The sequence below is a fragment of the Octopus sinensis genome, linkage group LG18 (assembly GCF_006345805.1).
Source record: "Octopus sinensis linkage group LG18, ASM634580v1, whole genome shotgun sequence".
Lineage (NCBI taxonomy): Eukaryota > Metazoa > Mollusca > Cephalopoda > Octopoda > Octopodidae > Octopus > Octopus sinensis.
This window is the reverse complement of record NC_043014.1, coordinates 40,937,985-40,958,939: the sequence shown is the minus strand read 5'-3', so window position 1 is coordinate 40,958,939 and position 20,955 is coordinate 40,937,985. Positions and strand designations below refer to the sequence as shown.

General features: G+C 38.7%; 1 protein-coding gene across 1 annotated transcript in view; it reads left to right on the top strand.

Moving 5' to 3' along the window:
- The window catches only part of LOC115221758 (cytochrome b5), a 42,398-nt gene extending 26,786 nt beyond the window's left edge, over positions 1-15,612 (top strand). The window contains exons 3-5 of the mRNA XM_029791978.2: positions 147-305; positions 9,171-9,299; positions 15,412-15,612. Of these exons, the coding sequence (XP_029647838.1) occupies positions 147-305; positions 9,171-9,299; positions 15,412-15,438 (315 nt within the window). The 3' untranslated portion in view covers positions 15,439-15,612. The remainder of the gene's footprint in view (positions 1-146; positions 306-9,170; positions 9,300-15,411) is intronic.
- The last annotated feature ends 5,343 nt before the right edge of the window (positions 15,613-20,955 follow it).

The following is a 20,955-nucleotide window of genomic DNA, read 5'->3' as shown; positions in this document are numbered from 1 at the left end:
CTATAAGGTGTTACTTAAGCACTCAACTATGAGTGCATTGCATATCATAGCAGAAACAGCTTGAAGCTAATGAAGTTCAGAAGATAATCATTTATTCCTTTGTCGCCTAATTAGCTTACTAACACTATATTTATTTTCATTTATAGAGTACTGGACCAGTGAGTGATATCAACCACAATATCTGTGATACCAGCTCAGGCACTACAACATTTTCCATGAAAGATGTATCAGAACATAGCGTTTCAGACTCTTGTTGGATTGTGATACGAGATAAAGTCTACGATATAACTGAATTCCTTAGCAAGGTAAGATTCACATTAAATGCAACAAAAGCAACTCACTGAGGTACAGCTGTGTGGTTAAGATGCTTAATTTGCAATCATGTAGTTTGGGGTTCAGTCCTACGGCGAGGTAACTTAGACAAGGGTCTTCTACTATAACTCCAGACTGACCAATGCCTTGTGATTGGATTTGGTAGACAGAAATTGTGAGGAAGCCCATTGTGTGTGTGTGTGTGTGTGTGTGTGTGTTATAATTTAGGGTATCTAAGAGATACCACCATGCTGGAAATAGCAGCCAAAACTTAACTCTGAAACAACATTAAATGTTCCTTAAATTAACATTTAATGTGGTTTAAGAGTCAAGTTTTGGCTGCTATTTCCAGCGTGGTGGTATCTCTTAGATACTCTAAATTATGATTTTAATAATAATTATCACCTTCGGAGGTTTTTATTCCCATGCTGGCCGCCTGATAAGATCAGTATTTAAATAACGATCTTATCCTTATTTATATAAATGTGTGTGTGTGTGTGTGTGTGTGTGTGTGTGTGTGTGTGTGTGTCCATATTTGTCTTTCTCTCTCACTTCTTGACAAATAGCGTTGTTTTTTTGATGTCCTGGCAACATAGAGGTTCAGCAAAAGAGACTAATGTAAAAAGTACCAGATTTTAAGAAAAATAAGTACCAAGAACAATTAGCCCACCTAACAATCCCTTGAAGGCAGCAGCATGGCCACAGCCCAATGACTGAAACAAGTGAGAAAAATACCATCTAAATATAACTGAATTACTAGTTTTAAATGTAATGGCAAAAAGAATCTATCACTCATACCTTTCAGTATCTAAAATTTAAAGCAAGTCATTAACTAAAGCATTAAAATACTGATCATCATCATCATCATCATTATCATTATCGTTCAACGTCCGTTTTCCATGCTAGCATGGGTTGGACAGTTTGACCAAGGTCTGAGAAGCCAGGAAGCTGCACCAGGCTCCAGTCTGATCTGGCATTGTTTCTACAGCTGGATTTAGCTCTTAGTTATTCTGTATTAGCTATAGGAGTTAAGTGAAGCAGCAGGGAGGCTATGTACATTTTCTATATTCAGTTTCTAAACTCCTTACTTAGATAACTTTATGACATTTAATTTATATCATTATTTAATTTTGTCATTTTTTGTTATCTTCCTCTTAAATCTGTTTTCATTTTTTTTTTCTTTTAAAGCTATAGTTTTTAATCCAATTTCTTCCCTGCATCTGAGCTAGTACATATGACATACATACTCTTGAAATACTCTAAGATTTGGCCTCTTTCCAATGTTTACCATTGTATCTGTGAAGGTATGGCTGATGTTTACCTGCCTTTTTGGTTTCATGTGCTTTTTACGTACCACCGGCACAGGGGCCAGAGGAGGCTGGCAATGGCCACAATCGGCTGGTGCTCTTTACATGCCACCAGCACAGGGGCTACAGGAGGCTGGCAACAGCCACGATCGGCTAGTGCTTTTTACGTGCCACCGGCACGGAAGCCAGCCAAGGCGATGCTGGCATTGGCCACGTTTGGATGGTGCTTTTTATGTGCCACCTTTCAGTATCTAAAATTTAAAGCAAGTCATTAACTAAAGCATTAAAATACTGATCATCATCATCATCATCATTATCATTATCGTTTAACGTCCGTTTTCCATGCTAGCATGGGTTGGACAGTTTGACCAAGGTCTGAGAAGCCAGGAAGCTGCACCAGGCTCCAGTCTGATCTGGCATTGTTTCTACAGCTGGATGACCTTCCTAACGCCAACCAGTCTGTGAGTGTAGCGGGTGCTTTTTACGTACCACCGGCACAGGGGCCAGAGGAGGCTGGCAATGGCCACAATCGGCTGGTGCTCTTTACATGCCACCAGCACAGGGGCTACAGGAGGCTGGCAACAGCCACGATTGGCTAGTGCTTTTTACGTGCCACCGGCACGGAAGCCAGCCAAGGCGATGCTGGCATTGGCCACGTTGGATGTGCTTTTTATGTGCCACCTTTCAGTATCTAAAATTTAAAGCAAGTCATTAACTAAAGCATTAAAATACTGATCATCATCATCATCATCATTATCATTATCGTTTAACGTCCGTTTTCCATGCTAGCATGGGTTGGACAGTTTGACCAAGGTCTGAGAAGCCAGGAGCTGCACCAGGCTCCAGTCTGATCTGGCATTGTTTCTACAGCTGGATGACCTTCCTAACGCCAACCAGTCTGTGAGTGTAGCGGGTGCTTTTTACGTACCACCGGCACAGGGGCCAGAGGAGGCTGGCAATGGCCACAATCGGCTGGTGCTCTTTACATGCCACCAGCACAGGGGCTACAGGAGGCTGGCAACAGCCACGATTGGCTAGTGCTTTTTACGTGCCACCGGCACGGAAGCCAGCCAAGGCGATGCTGGCATTGGCCACGTTTGGATGGTGCTTTTTATGTGCCACCGGCGCAGTTATGACAACTACAATTCCATTTGATTTTTATTTTGATGTTCAATTTTTAAATACTTTTCTGCTAATAGCGAAAATAAATCATAAAAAAAAATTGAAATGAATCTCTGAATACAAACTGCCTTTATGGTCAAGCAATAAATAAAAACTAGAGTTTTTTTGGGGGTTTTTTGTATTTGATATTTCGTATTTCAAGATTTTATTAGGAAGATTTTTGATTTATCAAAACATATCCCCATATTCTATTGTTAGTTGCCATCTTTGTGCCAGTAGCTCAATTCCATGTTTATACAATTTGGCTGTTTTTGAAGCAAAAATCTCCTTGTACCTGTTTTCAAATTCATCCAAATTGTTGAACTTCTGTCCATGAATGAAATGAGCCATGGCTCAGAAAAGGTCTTAATCTGATATTGCAAGGTCTGGACTGAAGGCAGGGTGAGAAATCAGAGCGAGCAGAATGACCCCTGTCTCTAATCAACAACGGGGAGATGCCACTTGGGGCTGTTTAAAAGAGTTTGACAATTTGCAATGTTTAATAAAACTTCAGCAATAAGCCGAGATTGCCAATTCAAGGGTGACTACTCTGCTATTTTAATTTCAAGACATCAGTTCGCTTCCGGCAGAAGTGCAATCGATCTCTATATCGATTTGTTGTTTTGCAATAACTGGAAAATATTGATTTTAAATGTTTGCACAAGGCCAGCAGTTTTGCAAGAGGAGTTAAGTCGATTATAGGATCTTTTCGGTTTGAACGGCAGTTTTTTCTAGCGGTGTCATATGAAATTGTCACCCATAATTATGACCCTAGTATCGATCTATTGCATTTCAATCTGTTTTAGGGTTAGGGTTAGGGTTAGGGAGGGGTATCTATTTTTCTTCACAAATGTAAATAAACCCAATCTGTTTCTTAAACGAGGGACATATTCATACGGCACAGAATGTTTTTTACCTCAATAGATGTCATTGATTGGTTGAAATTGCAGAAACTGAAGTAAAAAAACAACAAATACCTTACAAACTATAGAATTTTCTCAATATAGCCAAGAGAAAAAGATGTTTTATAAACACATTCTACCAGTACACGAAGTTTAAAGTGTTTAGTTACGTTGAAATTATATTTAAAAAAACTGCCGTTCAAACCGAAAATATCCCGATTATATCGATCCCAGGGTTCAGCTGGTTCATATTTTATCGATTCCGAAAAGAGGAAAAACTAAATCGACCTCGGCAGAATTTGAACTCAGAACGACAAAACGGACGAAATACCGCCAAGCATTTTGTCCGGTCCGCTGATGATTCAGCCAGCTAGTCGCCTTATAACCGGAAAATATTTATTTCAAATTCTGGCACAAGGCCAGCAATTTCGTAGGGAGCGGGTAAGTTGATAACATTGATCCCACAGTACTCAGCTGGGATCTTTTCGGTTTGAACGGCAGTTTTTTAAAATGATTTCCACGTAACTAAACACTTTTAAACTTCGTATACTGGTAGAATGTGTTTATAAAACATCTTTTTCTCACGGCTTTATTGAGAAAATTCTATAGTTTCTAAGATAATCGTTGTTTTTTTCTTCAATTTCTGCAATTTCAACCAATCAATGACGTCTATTGAGGTGAAAACATTCTGTGCCGTATGAATATGTCCCTCGTTTAAGAAACAGACTGGGTTTGTTTACATTTGTGAAGAAAAAAGATACCCTTCCCCCCACCCCTAACCCAAACCGTAACCCTAACTAAACCTAACCCTAAAATAGATTGAAATGCAATAGATCGATACTAGGGTCATAATTATGGGTGACAATTTCATATGACACCGCTAGAAAAACTGCCGTTCAAAACGAAAAGATCCGAAAATGCAGAAATTGAAGAAAAAATACCAACAAATATCTTACAAACTATAGAATTTTCTCAATAAAGCCAAGAGAAAAAATATGTTTTATAGACACATTCTACCAGTTTACGAAGTTTAAAAGTGTTTAGTTACGTGGAAATTATTTTTTAAAAACTGCCGTTCAAACCGAAAAGATCCGCCCAGTGTGCTAACGCGAAGTTCTTGTCAACGTTGGTGGTGGTGGTTGTGACTACTACTACTACGACTACTACTATGACGACGACGACGACCATGGGGAGAAGGAGAATCGGGGAGGAAGTGGATTACAACAATAACAATTTTCACATCACCGCCAATTTTATTTGTAAAGGGAAGTAACTCTACTATAGCAGTTGTGTCCCTTCTGCAATTTTTTCCTTTTCATTAATTTGTTTTTGGTAGGTATTTACTACTATTGGCCTTGAGAAAAAAAATCCATTCTAATTCTCTAATTCTGTAATCCGTTTTTATTATATCTTTACATTGAGCATCTTTGCAAGGTTTACGCAATTTTCTATTTCCCGATCAATCGAATTACACACACACATGCAAACATACACACACACACACATACATACATATATATATATATATATATACATATATATATATACATATATATATATATACATATATATACATATATGTATATATCATCATCATCGTTTAACGTCCGTTTTCCATGCTAGCATGGGTTGGACGTATATATATATATACAACAGGCTTCTTTCAGTTTCCGTCTACCAAATCCACTCACAAGTCCTTGGTCGGCCCAAGGCTATAGTAGAAGACACTCGCCCAAGATGCCACGCAGTGGGACTGAACCCAGAACCATGTGGTTGGTTAGCAAGCTACTTACCCCACAGCCACTCCTGTGCCTACATCTGAGAAACCTTCTTCAATTTTTCTTCAATACCTTAATTTTCTTGGTCATCAACAGAACGTTGTTATTGCTGCTTGTCTCCAAATCAGTTTCGAGTCAGAAGAGTATATATTCATTTATATGAGTGGCATTAGAAAGGGCATCCAGCTGTAGAAACCGAATCAAATGCTAACCTAGTGTGGTTCTCTTGCTTGCCAGCTCTGGTCAAACCATCTAACCCATGCCAGCATAGAAAACAAACATTTTCTATCATATGCTACATATGCCACCCTCACCTCAAGTCAACCCTCGTTGCCACACACACACACACACACACACACACACACACCTCTAGCAACCTCTTCTTCTTCCAGTCATTTCAGCATGCGGTGACTATCTAATTGGGACACGTTTCTTCTTTTCTCTCACTCTTGTTTCAGTCATTTGACTGCGGCCATGCTGGAGCACCGCCTTCAGTCAAACAAATCGACCCCCGGACTTATTCTTTGTAAGCTTAGTACTTATTCTAATGGTCTCTTTTGCTGAACCGCTAAGTTACAGGGATGTAAACACACCACCATTGGTTGTTAAATGATGGTGGAAGGATAAACACAAACACACAAATACATACATACATGCATACACACACACACACACATATATATATATATACATGTATATATATATATACATATATATGCATATATATATGTATATATATGTATATATATATATACATGTATATATATATATACATGTATGTATATATATATATAATATATATATATATATATATATATATATATATATATATACGACAAGCTTCTTTCAGTTTCCATCTATCAAATCTGTTCACAAGGCTTTGATCGGCTCAAAGCTGTAGTAGAAGACACTTGCCTAAGGTACCATGCAGTGGGACTGAACCTAGAACCATGTGGTTGGGAAGCAAGCTTCTTACCACACAGCCACTTCTGTGCCTCATTTTTCTCTCCTTGTCTTTAATTTCTATAGGAGACCACATACTTATAATATAAAAGACATTTCTTTCTTTTTTTTCTCTGAGCATAAAGCTTTTTATATTTTTATCTCATTTTCATGTATTTGTTTTCACTTTTGCGCCATACATACATACATACATACATACATACATACATACATACATACATATATATATATATCATGTGGAGGCACAATGGCCCAGTGGTTAGGGCAGCAGACTTGTGGTTGTAGGATCGCAGTTTCAATTCCCAGACCGGGCGTTGTGAGTGTTTATTGAGCAAAAACACCTAAAGCTCCATGAGGCTCCGCCAGGGGGTGGTGGCGATCCCTGCTGTACCCTTTCACCACAACTTTCTCTCACTCTTTCTTCTGTTGGCCTGCTCACTTAGCCAGCAGGGTTGCATCATTTGAAAGCTAAAACAATGCTAAACGAATTGTGACCAGCAATGTGTAGCAACATCTGATAACCTGGGCGGTCACAGTGATCACAGTGATATATATATATATATATTATTATCCATGAGCCTGCAAGATAAGGAATCCCTCTGTAGCTGAGCATTCCTAATTTTGCAGGTTCATGGGGGCTTGTGCCACATAAAAAGCAACTGGTACACTCTGTTAACTGGTTGGTGTAAGGAAGGGCATCCAGCCATAGAAACCATGCCAAAACAGACAATGGAGCCCAGGCAGCTCTTCAGTTGGCCAGCTGCGGTCAAACCGTCCAACATGGACAGCATGAAAAACTGACGTTAAATGACGGTGATGACGATGACGGTGTGGCCTCACCTTTTATATGCAATTGATTTACTACAGCATAAATACTACAAAATAAGAACACACACATTTTATATATTGTTTTTGAAAGTAAGCAGGAAACTGAAGCGTATACATGGACATGTTGCAACAGCTGCAAGTCACTCATGCATGCATGCATAGAAAAACATTATTCTTTCAAGTTCTACAAAGAAAGAATGAATGAATGAAAGAATGATAGAGTTACAGATATCTAGAGGAAGAAAGCTACGATGACAATAGATAAGTGTTCAATAAGTATCAGATATTTATTGATCAGGAAACTATTATAAATATCGGTCGCTGATGTAATTGATTCTTGTATAACAAGTGCTTCATATGATGGCTGAATTCATCTGTTAAGAAACCCATCTCAGGATGAATTGAAGCAATTCTCTAAGAATCTTAACCCTTTTGATACCTATTTCTTTACTACCCACCCACAAGGGGCTAAACACAGAGAGGACAAACAAGGACAGACAAACGGATTAAGTCAATTATATCGACCCTAGTGCGTAACTGGTACTTATTTAATCAACCCTGAAAGGATGAAAGGCAAAGTCGACCTTGGCGGAATTTGAACTCAGAATGTAGCAGCAGACGTAATACCTATTTCTTTACTACCCACAAGGGGCTAAACTCAGAGAGGACAAACGAGGACAGACAAACGGATTAAGTCAATTATATCGACCCCAGTGCGTAACTGGTACTTATTTAATCAACCCTGAAAGGATGAAAGGCAAAGTCGACCTTGGCGGAATTTGAACTCAGAATGTAGCAGCAGACGAAATACCTATTTCTTTACTACCCACAAGGGGCTAAACTCAGAGAGGACAAACAAGGACAGACAAACGGATTAAGTCGATTATATCGACCCCAGTGCGTAACTGGTACTTAATTTATCGACCCTGAAAGGATGAAAGGCAAAGTCAACCATGGTGGAATTTGAACTCAGAACGTAGTGGCAGACGAAATACCGCTAAGCATTTTGCCCAGCATGCTAACGTTTCTGCCAGCTTGCCACTTTAACCCTTTTGATACCAACCCAGCAAAAACTGCCTCTGGTTCTGTAGTACAAATGTCTTGTTTTCATAAGTATTGAATTAAAATCTTCCACCAAAATCTTAGTCACAGTTTATGTTCCCAACACTAGCTGAATGATAACTAAGTTCTTTTACTAAATTCTTTGTTATATTTAAAATTAATTGAATGAAACACAGAGCATCTCAAAATAAATATGGTAATGAAAGGGTTAAAACTTTTCCTCAGTTTTGCTGTTGGTGGCTTATTAGAGGGATGCTTTCCTACACTTGTTACCAGAGGCCGCCAAGGTCGACTTTGCCTTTCATCTTTTCGGGGTCGATTAAATAAGTACCAGTTACGCACTGGGGTCGATGCTTACTGCAAGTTATGAATGATTCTTTTATGACTTCATTGCTTTCAGGCTTAGCTTAAGGTATTTTCGTGCCCGACATTACAAGATGCATCTGAATAAACATTGCCGGACAGCAAATAGAGACTCGGACATTGCTTAGAAAATATTTTTCATTTTTAACCTCGTATATAGTACGCACTAGGGATTTACAGATTATACTCAAGGATTTATGGTAGTCATTACAGACATACTATAGTTATGCTATTTAGCTCTCTTCAGTTTTGGGCTACAGGCACAATTAGGCCTCCACAGGAGCTAGCTTAAAAGTCAGCACAGAGTGTGGATTTTAAGCTAGTAACTAATAAAAGTTTCAAAGCAATATTAGACAAAATCTATTGTGCAACAAAAGCTCTTTAAATGAAACACTAATTTCAGATGTTTACAGTTTACAAACATATAGTTTGCAAGTGAAATAAACATTTTATAATTTTAATTTTAATTTTTTTCTATTTTTTTATCATTTTAGCATCCTGGTGGAGAAGATATCCTCTTAGAACATGCTGGAAGAGATGCCACACATACGTTTGAGGATACAGGGCATTCAGACGCAGCTTCCAACATACTACCTCAGTACTACATAGGAGAATTAAGACAGGTATGTTACCTACTTTCCGTTATGACAATAACTGTTAAATTTATAACCAACTAGCAGTATCGCCCGGCGTTGCTCAGGTTTGTAAGGGAAATAACTATAAAGCATTTTTAGAGAGTTATAGCCAAAAACTAGGAAAAAAATGGAAAAAAATTATGGTAAATTTTTTTTTTAGTTAAAAAAGGTGGAGTTGCGTCCCCTAGACAGTTTGCGGTTTGTGTTTCTAATTCTCGACCCCATGTCGAATTTATCGATTTTTTTCAGAACTGGGGGAACTTTTCAAAATTTTCGCTGCGTTAGTTTTGAATTATGACATTGGGCTATGTGTGTGTCAAGTTTCATCAGAATTGGTTGAAAGCCGTGGTCAGGGTGAGGGTACAAGCAAACAGACACACAGAAAACGCACAGACAAACTGCCGTTTATATAGAGAGAGATTATTCAAGGAAACTCACAAATACCAAATGTAATCTGTTGAAATAGAATCTATCTTCCTATCAAATTTCAGTTGAAGTTATATTAATAGTTTTACTCTCTTTACTCTCTTTTACTCATTTACTTGTTTCAGTCATTTGACTGTGGCCATGCTGGAGCACAGCCTTTAGTCAAAGAAATCAACCCCAGGACTTATTCTTTGTAAGCCTAGTACTTATTCTATCAGTCTCTTTTGCCGAACTACTAAGTTACAGGGACATAAACACACCAGCATCAGTTGTCAAGCGATGTTGGGGGACAAACACAGACACACAAACATATACACACACATACATATATACGATGGGTTTCTTTCAGTTTCCGTCTACCAAATCCACTCACGAGGCTTTGGTCAGCCCGAGGCTATAGCAGAAGGCACTTGCCCAAGGTGCCACACAGTGGGATTGAACCCAGAACCATGTGGTTTGTAAGCTAGCTACTTACCACACAGCCACTCCTGCGCCTATGGTGATATTTTGACGCATGGCTCAGTGGTTAGAGCGTCGAGCTTCCGATCGTGAGGTTGTGAGCTCGAATCCCAGACCGGGCTGCGTGTTGTGTTCTTGAGCAAAACACTTTATTTCACGTTGCTCCAGTTCACTCAGCTGTAGAAATGAGTTGCGACGTCACTGGTGCCAAGCTGTATCGACCTTTGTCTTTCCCTTGGATAACACTGGTGGCGTGGAGAGGGGAGGCTGGTATGCATGGGCGACTGCTGGTCTTCCATAAACAACCTTGCCTGGACTTGTGTCTAGGAGGGTAACTTTCTAGGTGCAATCCCATGGTCATTCATGACCGAAGGGGGTCTTTACCCTTTATAAAGCAAGCAAGCTGGCAGATTCAGTAGCATGCCAGGCAAAATGTTTTCCAGCATTTTGTCCATTTTCACATTCAGAGTTCAAATTCTGCTGAGGTCAACTTTGCCTTTCATCTCTCTAGGATACCACTTGAGCACTGGAGTCGATGTAATCGACTTACCCCCTCCCCTGAAATTACTAGAAGAAGGTGCGGTATACATGAGGAATATTTTAAGGATCTAGGGAATAGGAAGTTCGCTAGCAGTCCCCAGCCGCAAGTATATCCCTGTTGGGAGAACGTCTTGTTTGCCGTAGATTTTCCACAGACGCAGGGACAGGACGGGTTGAAGCCACCGGTTGCCGGATCAGACGCTTCTGTTCACCAGAGCCCCATTAGCCGGGTGCGGCCCTGATACTGCTGGTTGTCAGAATAATCCGCCTTGGGTGGCCCTACCAGAAACTGAAGTCTCCGACGGCAATTACTGCTCTTGTGCCAAAATTTTAAATCAATATTTTGATGTATTACAAATGATCTCAGGAAGACAGGAGGCTAAATTGGGTGTTAAAATTGCAGGAATTGACAGAGTATTGTGCCAATCCCAGCAGTCAATCTTCAGAAGAGAAGTTGATAAAAAAGCCAAACTTGTCTTAAATTCAATTTCTAGTGTCCTTGCATATCATACACCGAGGTCGACTTTACCTTTCATCGGGGTTGATAAATTAAGTACCAGTTACACACTGGGGTCGATGTAATCAACTTAATCCGTTTATCTGTCCTTGTTTGTACCCTCTATGTTTAGCCCCTTGTGGGTAATAAATAAATAAGAAATCCTTCAAGGGAACCCCATTTCAGCTGCTTGTGTTCATGATTATACTCTTTCAGTTATGACCTAATATTAATGACCATAGATAAGGGTCAGGGGCATATATACCACATGTGCTAGGTATGCACTGCACACCCAGTGGCATGTGATGATTGTTGTATCAGGTGTGCTGTCACACCCAATGCCACCAAATTTCTAGCAAGGGTATAACAAACGTTTTCTATTAAGATTTGATTAAATTAATCCTGAAATTTGGGGAAGGGTGGGGGACAGTCGATTACATCAATTCTAGAGCATAACTGGTACTTAGTTTATTGATCCCGAAAGGATGAAAGGCAATGTAGACCTCGGGTGAATTTGAACTCAGAACGTAGCGGCAGACGAGATTTGTGATTAAATTAATGAATAAGGTTAATATTTATAATGAATTTGCCATTTGCAATGGGTGTGCAGTGCATACCTAGCACATGTGGAATATATGCCCTTGACCCTTATCTATGGTCATTAATATTAAGTAATAACTGAAAGAGTATAATCATGAACACAAGCAGCTGAAATGGGGTTCCCCTGAACGATTTCTTATTTCTTTATTGCCCACAAGGGGCTAAACATACAGGGAACAAACAAGGACAGACAAATGGATGAAGTCGATTACATCGACCCCAGTACGTAACTGGTACTTAATTTATCAGCCCCAAAATGATGAAAGGCAAAGTCAACCTCAGCAGAGTTTGAGCTCAGAACGTAACAGCAGACGAAATACCACTAAGCATTTTGCCCAGCATGCTAATGTTTCTGCCAGCTCACCACCTTACATGGGGTTCCCTAAAGGATTTCTGTAGTAACATTACTTGACAGTGTGCATAGCTCAGAGACCAGGGAGTCTCTCCAGATCAAGCTGCTATTTCTCTGCATTGAGCGGTCATAGCGCCAGTATTACAAACGCATAATTAGAATTCCTCAGGAAAGAATTGCAAGATGAATTCTTCAAGCTAAGCCAACAGGCAGAAGACCTAGTGGTAGATCAAGATGAGTGAGCTGGTAGAAATGTTAGCATACCAGACAAAATGTTTAGCAGTATTTCGTCTGCCGCTACGTTCTGAGTTCAAATTCCACAGAGGTCGACTTTGCCTTTCATCCTTTTGAGGTCGATTAAATAAGTACCAGTTATGCACTGGAGTCAATATAATCGACTTAATCCCTTACACACTGGGGTCGATATAATCGACTTAATCCGTTTGTCTGTCCTTGTTTGTCCCTTCTGTGTTTAACCCCTTGTGGGTAGTAAAGAAATAGGTATTTCGTCTGCCACTACGTTCTGAGTTCAAATTCCGCCGAGGTTGACCTTACCTTTCATCCTTTCGGGGTCAATTAAATAAGTACCAGTTATGCACTGGGGTTGATATAATTGACTTAATCCATTTGTCTGTCCTTGTTTGTCCCCTCTGTGTGTAGCCCCTTGTGGGTAGTAAAGAAATAAGAGTGAGATGGTTGGATGACCTTTAGAGTGGTTCAGAGCATTGACAAAGGTCACTCTAATACCATAATCAGAATCACTCTAATGCCAGCTGGGATCAAGATGGATCTCTGGGTCAGATGGTTGGATATTATCCATAGTTTCAAATAGTTGTACTTGGGAATATAGCAAGGAAGTATAATGGCAATTGCTTCTCATAGGACCCTATGGAGGAGGTGCTTGAGGGCTCTACTCCCACGACCATTTTAGGAATGATAAGTGTAAATGAATAGATGGATGGATGGACAAATGGTCAGGAAAAAAATATATATCTGAAGGAAATCTTTTTGAAAACATCAGTTATCAATTTCTAAATTATTTCAAAAGCATTTACATTCGTGCATTATATTCTGGTGATTTCTTCTGGATCATAAATAATTTCATGGGGAAAAAAATAAACTGCAATAACACAATAAACACATTTGACATATAACTTTAAAAACCTTTTAAAGGCTCTTATCTCATGTTTTACATGTTGAAAGAAACGCTTGGTTAATAAACCATGTTATATAATGCACATTAGGGATAGATAGCGCCCTTTCACACTTATTCTTCGCTTTCTTTTTCTCTCTCTCACGATTCCTCTAGCCACAACCTCTACCACTGAAGGCTAATCCCAAAATTCTTCAATCCTGTTTTCTCTTTTCAATTGAAAATTTCGTTGATGTCAAATGCTGTTCAATTCCCATCCTTTCTTTCTACTGTGAGACTTTTAGTCTCTTCCTTCTTTTTCTTTTGGACTGCTACATGGTGAATGTTGATTTCCCACGGCCGATTGAGAGACAGCCGCTTGTATGTGTGTGTAGGCGTAGGTGTTGTGAAGGCGTGTGGCTTAGTGGTTAGGGCATTCGGCTCACGATTGTAAGGTTGTGAGTTCAATTCCTGGCAATGCGTTGTGTCCTTGAGCAAGTCACTTTAATTCACGTTGCTCCAGTCCACTCAGCTGGCAAAAATGAATTGTACCTGTATTTCAAAGGGCCGGCCTTATCACACTCTGTGTCACGCTGAATCTCCCTAAGAACTACATTAAGGGCACACGTGTCAGTGAATTGCTCAGTCACTTGCACATTAATTTCATGAGCACGCTGTTCTGTTGATCGCATCAGCTGGGACCCTCGTCATAGTAACCGACGGAGTGCCCCTAAATAGGAGTAGGTGTTGCATTTTGATAAGAAGTTTGGTTCCCAGTTACATGGCTTTGAGTTCAATTTCTCTATGTGGAATTTTGGACAATGTTTTCTACTACTGCTTTTGGTTGACCGAAGCCTTGTGACTAGATCTGGTAGATAAAAACTGAAAGAAGCTTGTGTGTGTGTGTGGATTTGTGTTTGTGTTTGTCCTACACCACTGCTTGACAAACAATGTTGATTTGTTTACCTCCCTGTAACCTAGTAGTTCAACAAAAGAGACCACTAGAACATGTCAGACTTTAAAAAATAGGTATTGGGATTGATTTTTTCAACTAAACCCTGCAAGGCAGTGCCCCAAATTGGCTTTAGTCCAATTACTGGATTAATAGATAACATACATACATACATACATACATATGAGCAAAACAACTTGTCCGACTGTCCCATAGGCCTCCCCTTTGAGAAACACTGATTTAACCTAAATTTGAGACACCAGCAAAAGAAGAAATATAGACATTTTTTTCTATTCCAAAGAAAAATGATTTTATTCACACAAATAGGCAACCGAAGAGTTTAAAGTACCAGTAATGATAAGGCTGTTGACTGGGAGAATGGCTTTATCGATTGCATTCTCACCTGGAATCGACTTTTGTAATTTTTTCAAGACTTATACATGCCCTGATACCATAGGTATCTACATATCAAATTTGAGTGCAATCGGATAGAGGATGCCCAAGATCCCAGAAGACACACAGATAGACAGAATAGATTTTATATAACAGATATGCACACATACACATATGTGAACATATATATAACTTCTGATATTGTATTACTTGTTTTGGTCTGTGATTTTCAGTCCCACTTGAACATTGTTGCAATTCACTTTTAGCTCTTGTTTATACACCACCTCAGTGTTGCTCCTTATATCAGTGATATAGGGGGCATTATTTAGGTGATGTACAAACATGGATTAAAACTGAAAGACAACAACTAGCGAAGTAGCATGGAATTTAAAGCCTTTAAGACTTTGAACGTGCTGAAACTATGCTGAGTCCAATCTCCAAGGCTGATGAGAGGATTTTCTTTTTATTTGTTCTTTTCTAATAATCATTTACACACACACACACACACACACATGCACACACACACACACCACACACACACACACATGCACACAATGAAAAAACAGAAGTAGATGATTTTTTACAGTTGTCAATTATTTGGTATTAACATGTCCTGGATAAGTATTTACTTAACTCTTAAATACTTATTTAACTGAAACTAAACAATTTACTTTGATGTATCCTTTAGTGACCTATAATTCTGTTCAGTTTATTTTGATATCTGAAATTCTCTTTCATCTTTCTTTTCAGATTGACAAAATTGATAAAAAAAAATGAAAGTGGACCTTTGTTATTGTATATAGATCATCTCACTTCAACCTTCTCAGTTACAAAAACGCATTTAGAAACCATTTTCATTCATTGCACATCTTTATTTCAAGACATTTTGCAGTTCATTATTTTTATCAAATTAAAACAACATTCCGAAATAAAACATCTCTCATACTTAAATATGGATTGTATTTGGTAATCTTTTGTATTTTGTTCCACAAATTATTTTGCATGTATTTTAACCCTTTAGCATTTAAACCAACCATAATAATAATAATAATAATAATAAAACATTGTGTACAGTGCTCAGGTGCACTACAACTCATCTAAAGTGTATGTATAGTACATAGGGTAATATACAAGCGTCAGGAAAAGAACAGTGCATGAGTCATGACATACACATATGTGTATGAGTATGGAAGGGGGACAATCAGGTGTAGTTTTGGCGGATTTCGGAAAGCATGAGGGCCTTAAAGGATGCAGTGTCATGGCAGTCAACAACTGATGCAGGCAGTTTGTTCCATGCTTCAGCAACTCTGAGCGTGAAAAAAAAAAGTCATGGGAGCTGTGCTGTTTTCTGACTTTGTAGGCATATCCACAAAATATTCTGCCTGTTTTATTTTCAAACCAGCTAGGTATGGCTTCTCAGATCTCTAAAATTTCATTTTAAAAATAAACAATCACGTCATCGAAATCTCAAAACTATAAAGCAGTGCACAATTAATTCAAAACAATGCGAATAAATAAACACCACATTTGATAAAGTAATCTGAATGCTAAAGGGTTAAAGTTTCTTTACACATTTAGATATCAAAAACTAATTTGGGTCCTACTTTGGCATGTGATCTACAACTTAAAGGGCAATTGCTTTAGGTCACTTTTTAGTTTACTTTTCAGTTTCTAAAAACCCTTAAGATGTTGGCTAAAGATTTTTTACAATAAATTCTTTTGTACATACTCTTTACTCTTTTACTCTTTTACTTGTTTCAGTCATTTGACTGCGGCCATGCTGGAGCACCGCTTTTAGTCGAGCAAATCGACCCCGGGACTTATTCTTTGTAAGCCCAGTACTTATTTTATCAGTCTCTTTTGCCGAACCGCTAAGTGACGGGGACGTAAACACACCAGCATTGGTTGTCAAGCAATGCTAGGGGAACAAACACAGACACACAAACACATACACACACACATATATATATTTAGCTTTGTAAATGAATTTTTTTTTCAAGATTCGTACTATTTTAATAATAACAAGAGCACTTAGTGAGTGCAAACCTCTGCCAAGGCAACACCAATGTCATCTCAACGATTAACCAGAGATGATTTTTTAAATGAGAATAACTGAAATAAACTTGACTGTTCTCACAAATGAGAATACTAAAAATGAACCTGACCGCTCTCAAAAATTAAGTGAGAAAAACGGAAAAATAATCCAGAAGCTTTATCTGGTACTGGATCAATCCCAAAACGTAATCAGTTCATGCCAGTCAAAGACCAATCATCCCTGAAAGTTTCATCTGAATCTAGCCAGCCGGTTCTTGAGATATCTTGTCCATGGACAAACAAACAAATGCAACTGAAAACAATACCTCCACCTTCACTAAGGTGGAGGTAATAAAACCATGTTTCATTTATGCCTTAGTAAATAATAATAAGAAACCATGGTTAAACAATATAATAATTAACATAAGCTCGTAGATCACACAAGTTTGGCAGCTGTGAGTTTTGCAACATAAACTAAAAATTAATCTAAAGTTGTAGATCATCTGCCAAAGTAGAACCCGGATCTTTTCAGTTTGAACGGCAGTTTTTTAAAATAATTTCCACGTAACTAAACACTTTTAAACTCCATGTACTGGTAGAATGTGTTTATAAAACATCTTTTTCTCTTGGCTTTATTGAGAAAATTCTATAGTTTGTAAGATATTTGTTGTTTTTTTTCTTCAATTTCTGCAATTTCAACCAATCAATGACGTCTCTTGAGGTAAAAAAACATTCTGTGCCGTATGAATATGTCCCTCATTTAAGAAACAGATTGGGTTTATTTACATTTGTGAAGAAAAAAGGATACCCTTCCCCCTACCCCTAACCCTAACCCTAAAACAGATTGAAATGCAATAGATCGATACTAGGGTCATAATTATGGGTGACAATTTCATATGACACCACTAGAAAAAACTGCTGTTCAAACCGAAAAGATCCTAGAACCCTAATTTGTGTAACTGAAGAGTGAAACTGTTGCAGCATGTTATACAGGTACAAGATTGTTTACTTCTTGCGTTAACTAAGAGAGGAATACCTAAGCCTACAACCTGTAAATTTTCTTCTAAACTATATACAGTAATCCCTCGCCATATCGCGGTTTATTACTCAAGATTATGTCGATTCCTCCATGGTGTAGTTTTGCATTTATAATAAAATAAATATGTACAAGTTATAAAAATAATTTTAAAAAATAAGCAGTACAGTACTGTTTCTACTTTGTGGATATTCACCTATTGTGGGGGATTTGGGAACGTAACACCCACGATAGTCGAGTGATTACTGTAACAGTGAAGTTAATGTTAGTTGTTTAAGAATAACAGAGAAATGTAGTAGTAGTAGTAGTAGTAGTAGTAGTAGTAGTAGTAGCAGCAGCAGCAGCAGCAGCAGTAGTAGTAGTGGTGGTGGTGGTGGTGGTGGTAGTAGTAGTGGTAGCAGCAGCAGTAGTAACAAGTAGTAGCAGCAGTAGTAGTAGTAGTAGTAGTAGTAGTAGCAGCAGTAGTAGTAGTAGCAGCAGCAGTAGTAGTAGCAGTAGTAGTAGTAGTAGTAGCAGCAGCAGTAGTACTAGTAGTAGTAGAAGTAGTAGTAGTAGTAGTAGTAGTAGTAGCAGCAGCAGCAGCAGTAGTAGTAGTAGTAGTAGTAGTAGCAGTAGCAACAGTAGTAGTAGTAGTAGTAATAGCAGCAGTAGTAATAGCAGCAGCAGTAGTAGCAGTAGTAGTAACAGTAGTAGTAGTAGTAGTAGTAGTAGTAGCAGCAGCAGTAGTAGTAGCAGCAGCAGTAGTAGTAGCAGTAGTAGTAGTAGTAGTAGCAGCAGCAGTAGTACTAGTAGTAGTAGAAGTAGTAGTAGTAGTAGTAGTAGTATTAGTAGCAGTAGCAGCAGTAGCAGCAGCAGTAGTAGCAGTAGTAGCAGCAGCAGTAGTAATAGCAGTAGCAGTAGTAGCAGCAGTAGTAATAGCAGTAGCAGCAGCAGTAGTACTAGTAGTAGTAGAAGTAGTAGTAGTAGTAGTAGCAGCAGCAGCAGTAGTAGTAGTAGTAGTAGTAGTAGTGTATTCAGGGAAAAGTAATTAATATTATATATAATTTAGTATCATTTTATGAGTTATCTTTTACTTGTTCCACTCATTGGACTGTGGCCATGCTGGGGCACTGTCATGAAAAGATTTAGTCAAAATAAATCCAACACCAGTACTTATTTTTCTGAAGCCATGCCTACTCCCAGATACAAATTATTTATTTTGAAAACACCAAAGGCTGATACCTATTTCTTTGCTACCCACAAGGGGCTAAACACAGAGGGAACAAACAAGGACAGACAAACGGATTAAGTCGATTACATCAACCCCAGTGTGCAACTGGTACTTAATTTATTGACCCCGAAAGAATGAAAGGCAAAGTTGACCTCGGTGGAATTTGAACTCAGAACGTAGTGGCAGACAAAATACCTATTTCTTTACTACCCATAAGGGGCTAAACATAGAGGGGACAAACAAGGACAGACAAAAAGATTAAGTCGATTACATCGACCCAGTGTGCAACTGGTACTTAATTTATCGACCCCGAAAGGATGAAAGGCAAAGTCGACCTCGGCGGAATTTGAACTCAGAACGTAACGGCAGACAAAATATGGCTATGCATTTCGCCCGACGTGCTAACGTTTCTGCCAGCTCGCCACCTTTTAAAGGCTGATACCATGAACTAGTAGGATGAACATGAACATATTGCATTACTTCTCATCATCTATGTAGATACTAAACGTTCTTCTTATGGCATACAGCAGAAATTGCACCAGGCTCAACTTCGTTTTCATCATCTTTAGAGTCAATAATAGTGAGTACCTGCAAGGAACTTAGTGGAAACAAAGGAAAGAAATCAATTTGATAAAAGAGAGAACAAGAATTTTTCTATAATTTTATAGCAGGAATTTTAAATTTTGGTACAAGTGCAGTACAGCCAGTTGTCACATGCATGCAAGTACAGTTCAGCAACATCTAATGTTATCATCACTTAGCCATGCTTGCACTTAACCATGTTTGTAAGGCTCTGATGGAATTTGTTGAGACAGATGTTTTCTGGTTGGACACCTTTCCTGTCACCAACCTTCATGTATTTTCAAGCAAGGTAATATTTTACCCATAGCCCTTTATTTTTTCTTTCATGAACACAAGCAGCTGAAATGGGGTTTCCCTGAAGGATTTCTTATTTCTTTATTGCTCACAAGGGGCTAAACATAGAGGGGACAAAACAAGGACAGGCAAACAGATTAAGTTGATTACATCGACCCCAGTGCATAACTGGTACTTAATTTATCAACCCTTTCAATGGCATAAATAGAAAGATGTTTCATTGGTTTACAGTGCTGTGATTACTGTCTCGTATAAAACTGAAGAAGACAATATGAAACCATTTTAATGCTTAGATTCTTCAGCTTGTAAGACCAGTGAAGCCATTGTTAGAAAATTAACACAAATATTCATTTATGCTTTCAAAGACCTGTGTTTGCTTGTATCAAAGTCAACCTCAGCGTAATTTGAACTCAGAACGTAACAGCAGACGAAATACCACTAAGCATTTCGCCCGGCGTGCTAACGTTTCTGTCAGCTCGTCACCTTACATGGGGGTTCCCCTAAAGGATTTCTGTAGTAACATTATTTGACAGTGTGCATAGCTCAGAGATCAAGGAGTCTCTCCAGATCAAGCTGCTGTTTCTCTGCATTGAGCTGTCATTTGACTGCAGCCATGCTGGAGCACTGCCTTAAAGGGTTTTTACAGTGGAAGAAATCAACCCCAGGTCTTATATTTTTGTAAGCCTAGTACTTATTCTATCAGTATCTTTTGCCAAACTGCTAGGTTACAGGGATGTAAACACACCAACATTGGTTGTCAAGTGATGGTCAAGGGACAAAGACAGACACAAAGACACACACACAGATATATATACATATATATATACAACAAGCTTCTTTCAGTCTCCATCTACCAAATCTACTCACAAGGCTGAGGCTATAGTAGAAGACACTTGTCCAAGGTGCCATGCAGTAGGACTGAACCTGGAACCATGTAGTTAAGAAGCAAGCTTCTTACCACACAACCATGCCTGGGCCTAGACAAGTCTTTTTACAGAAGACAGGAACGACACACTCTCACATGTATGATGATGCTCAATTACAACCACCACGTGACGTCTAGATAAGGGTACACACAAATATATCCACACACACGCATATGTATATGATGGGCTTCTTTCAGTTTCCATTTACCAAA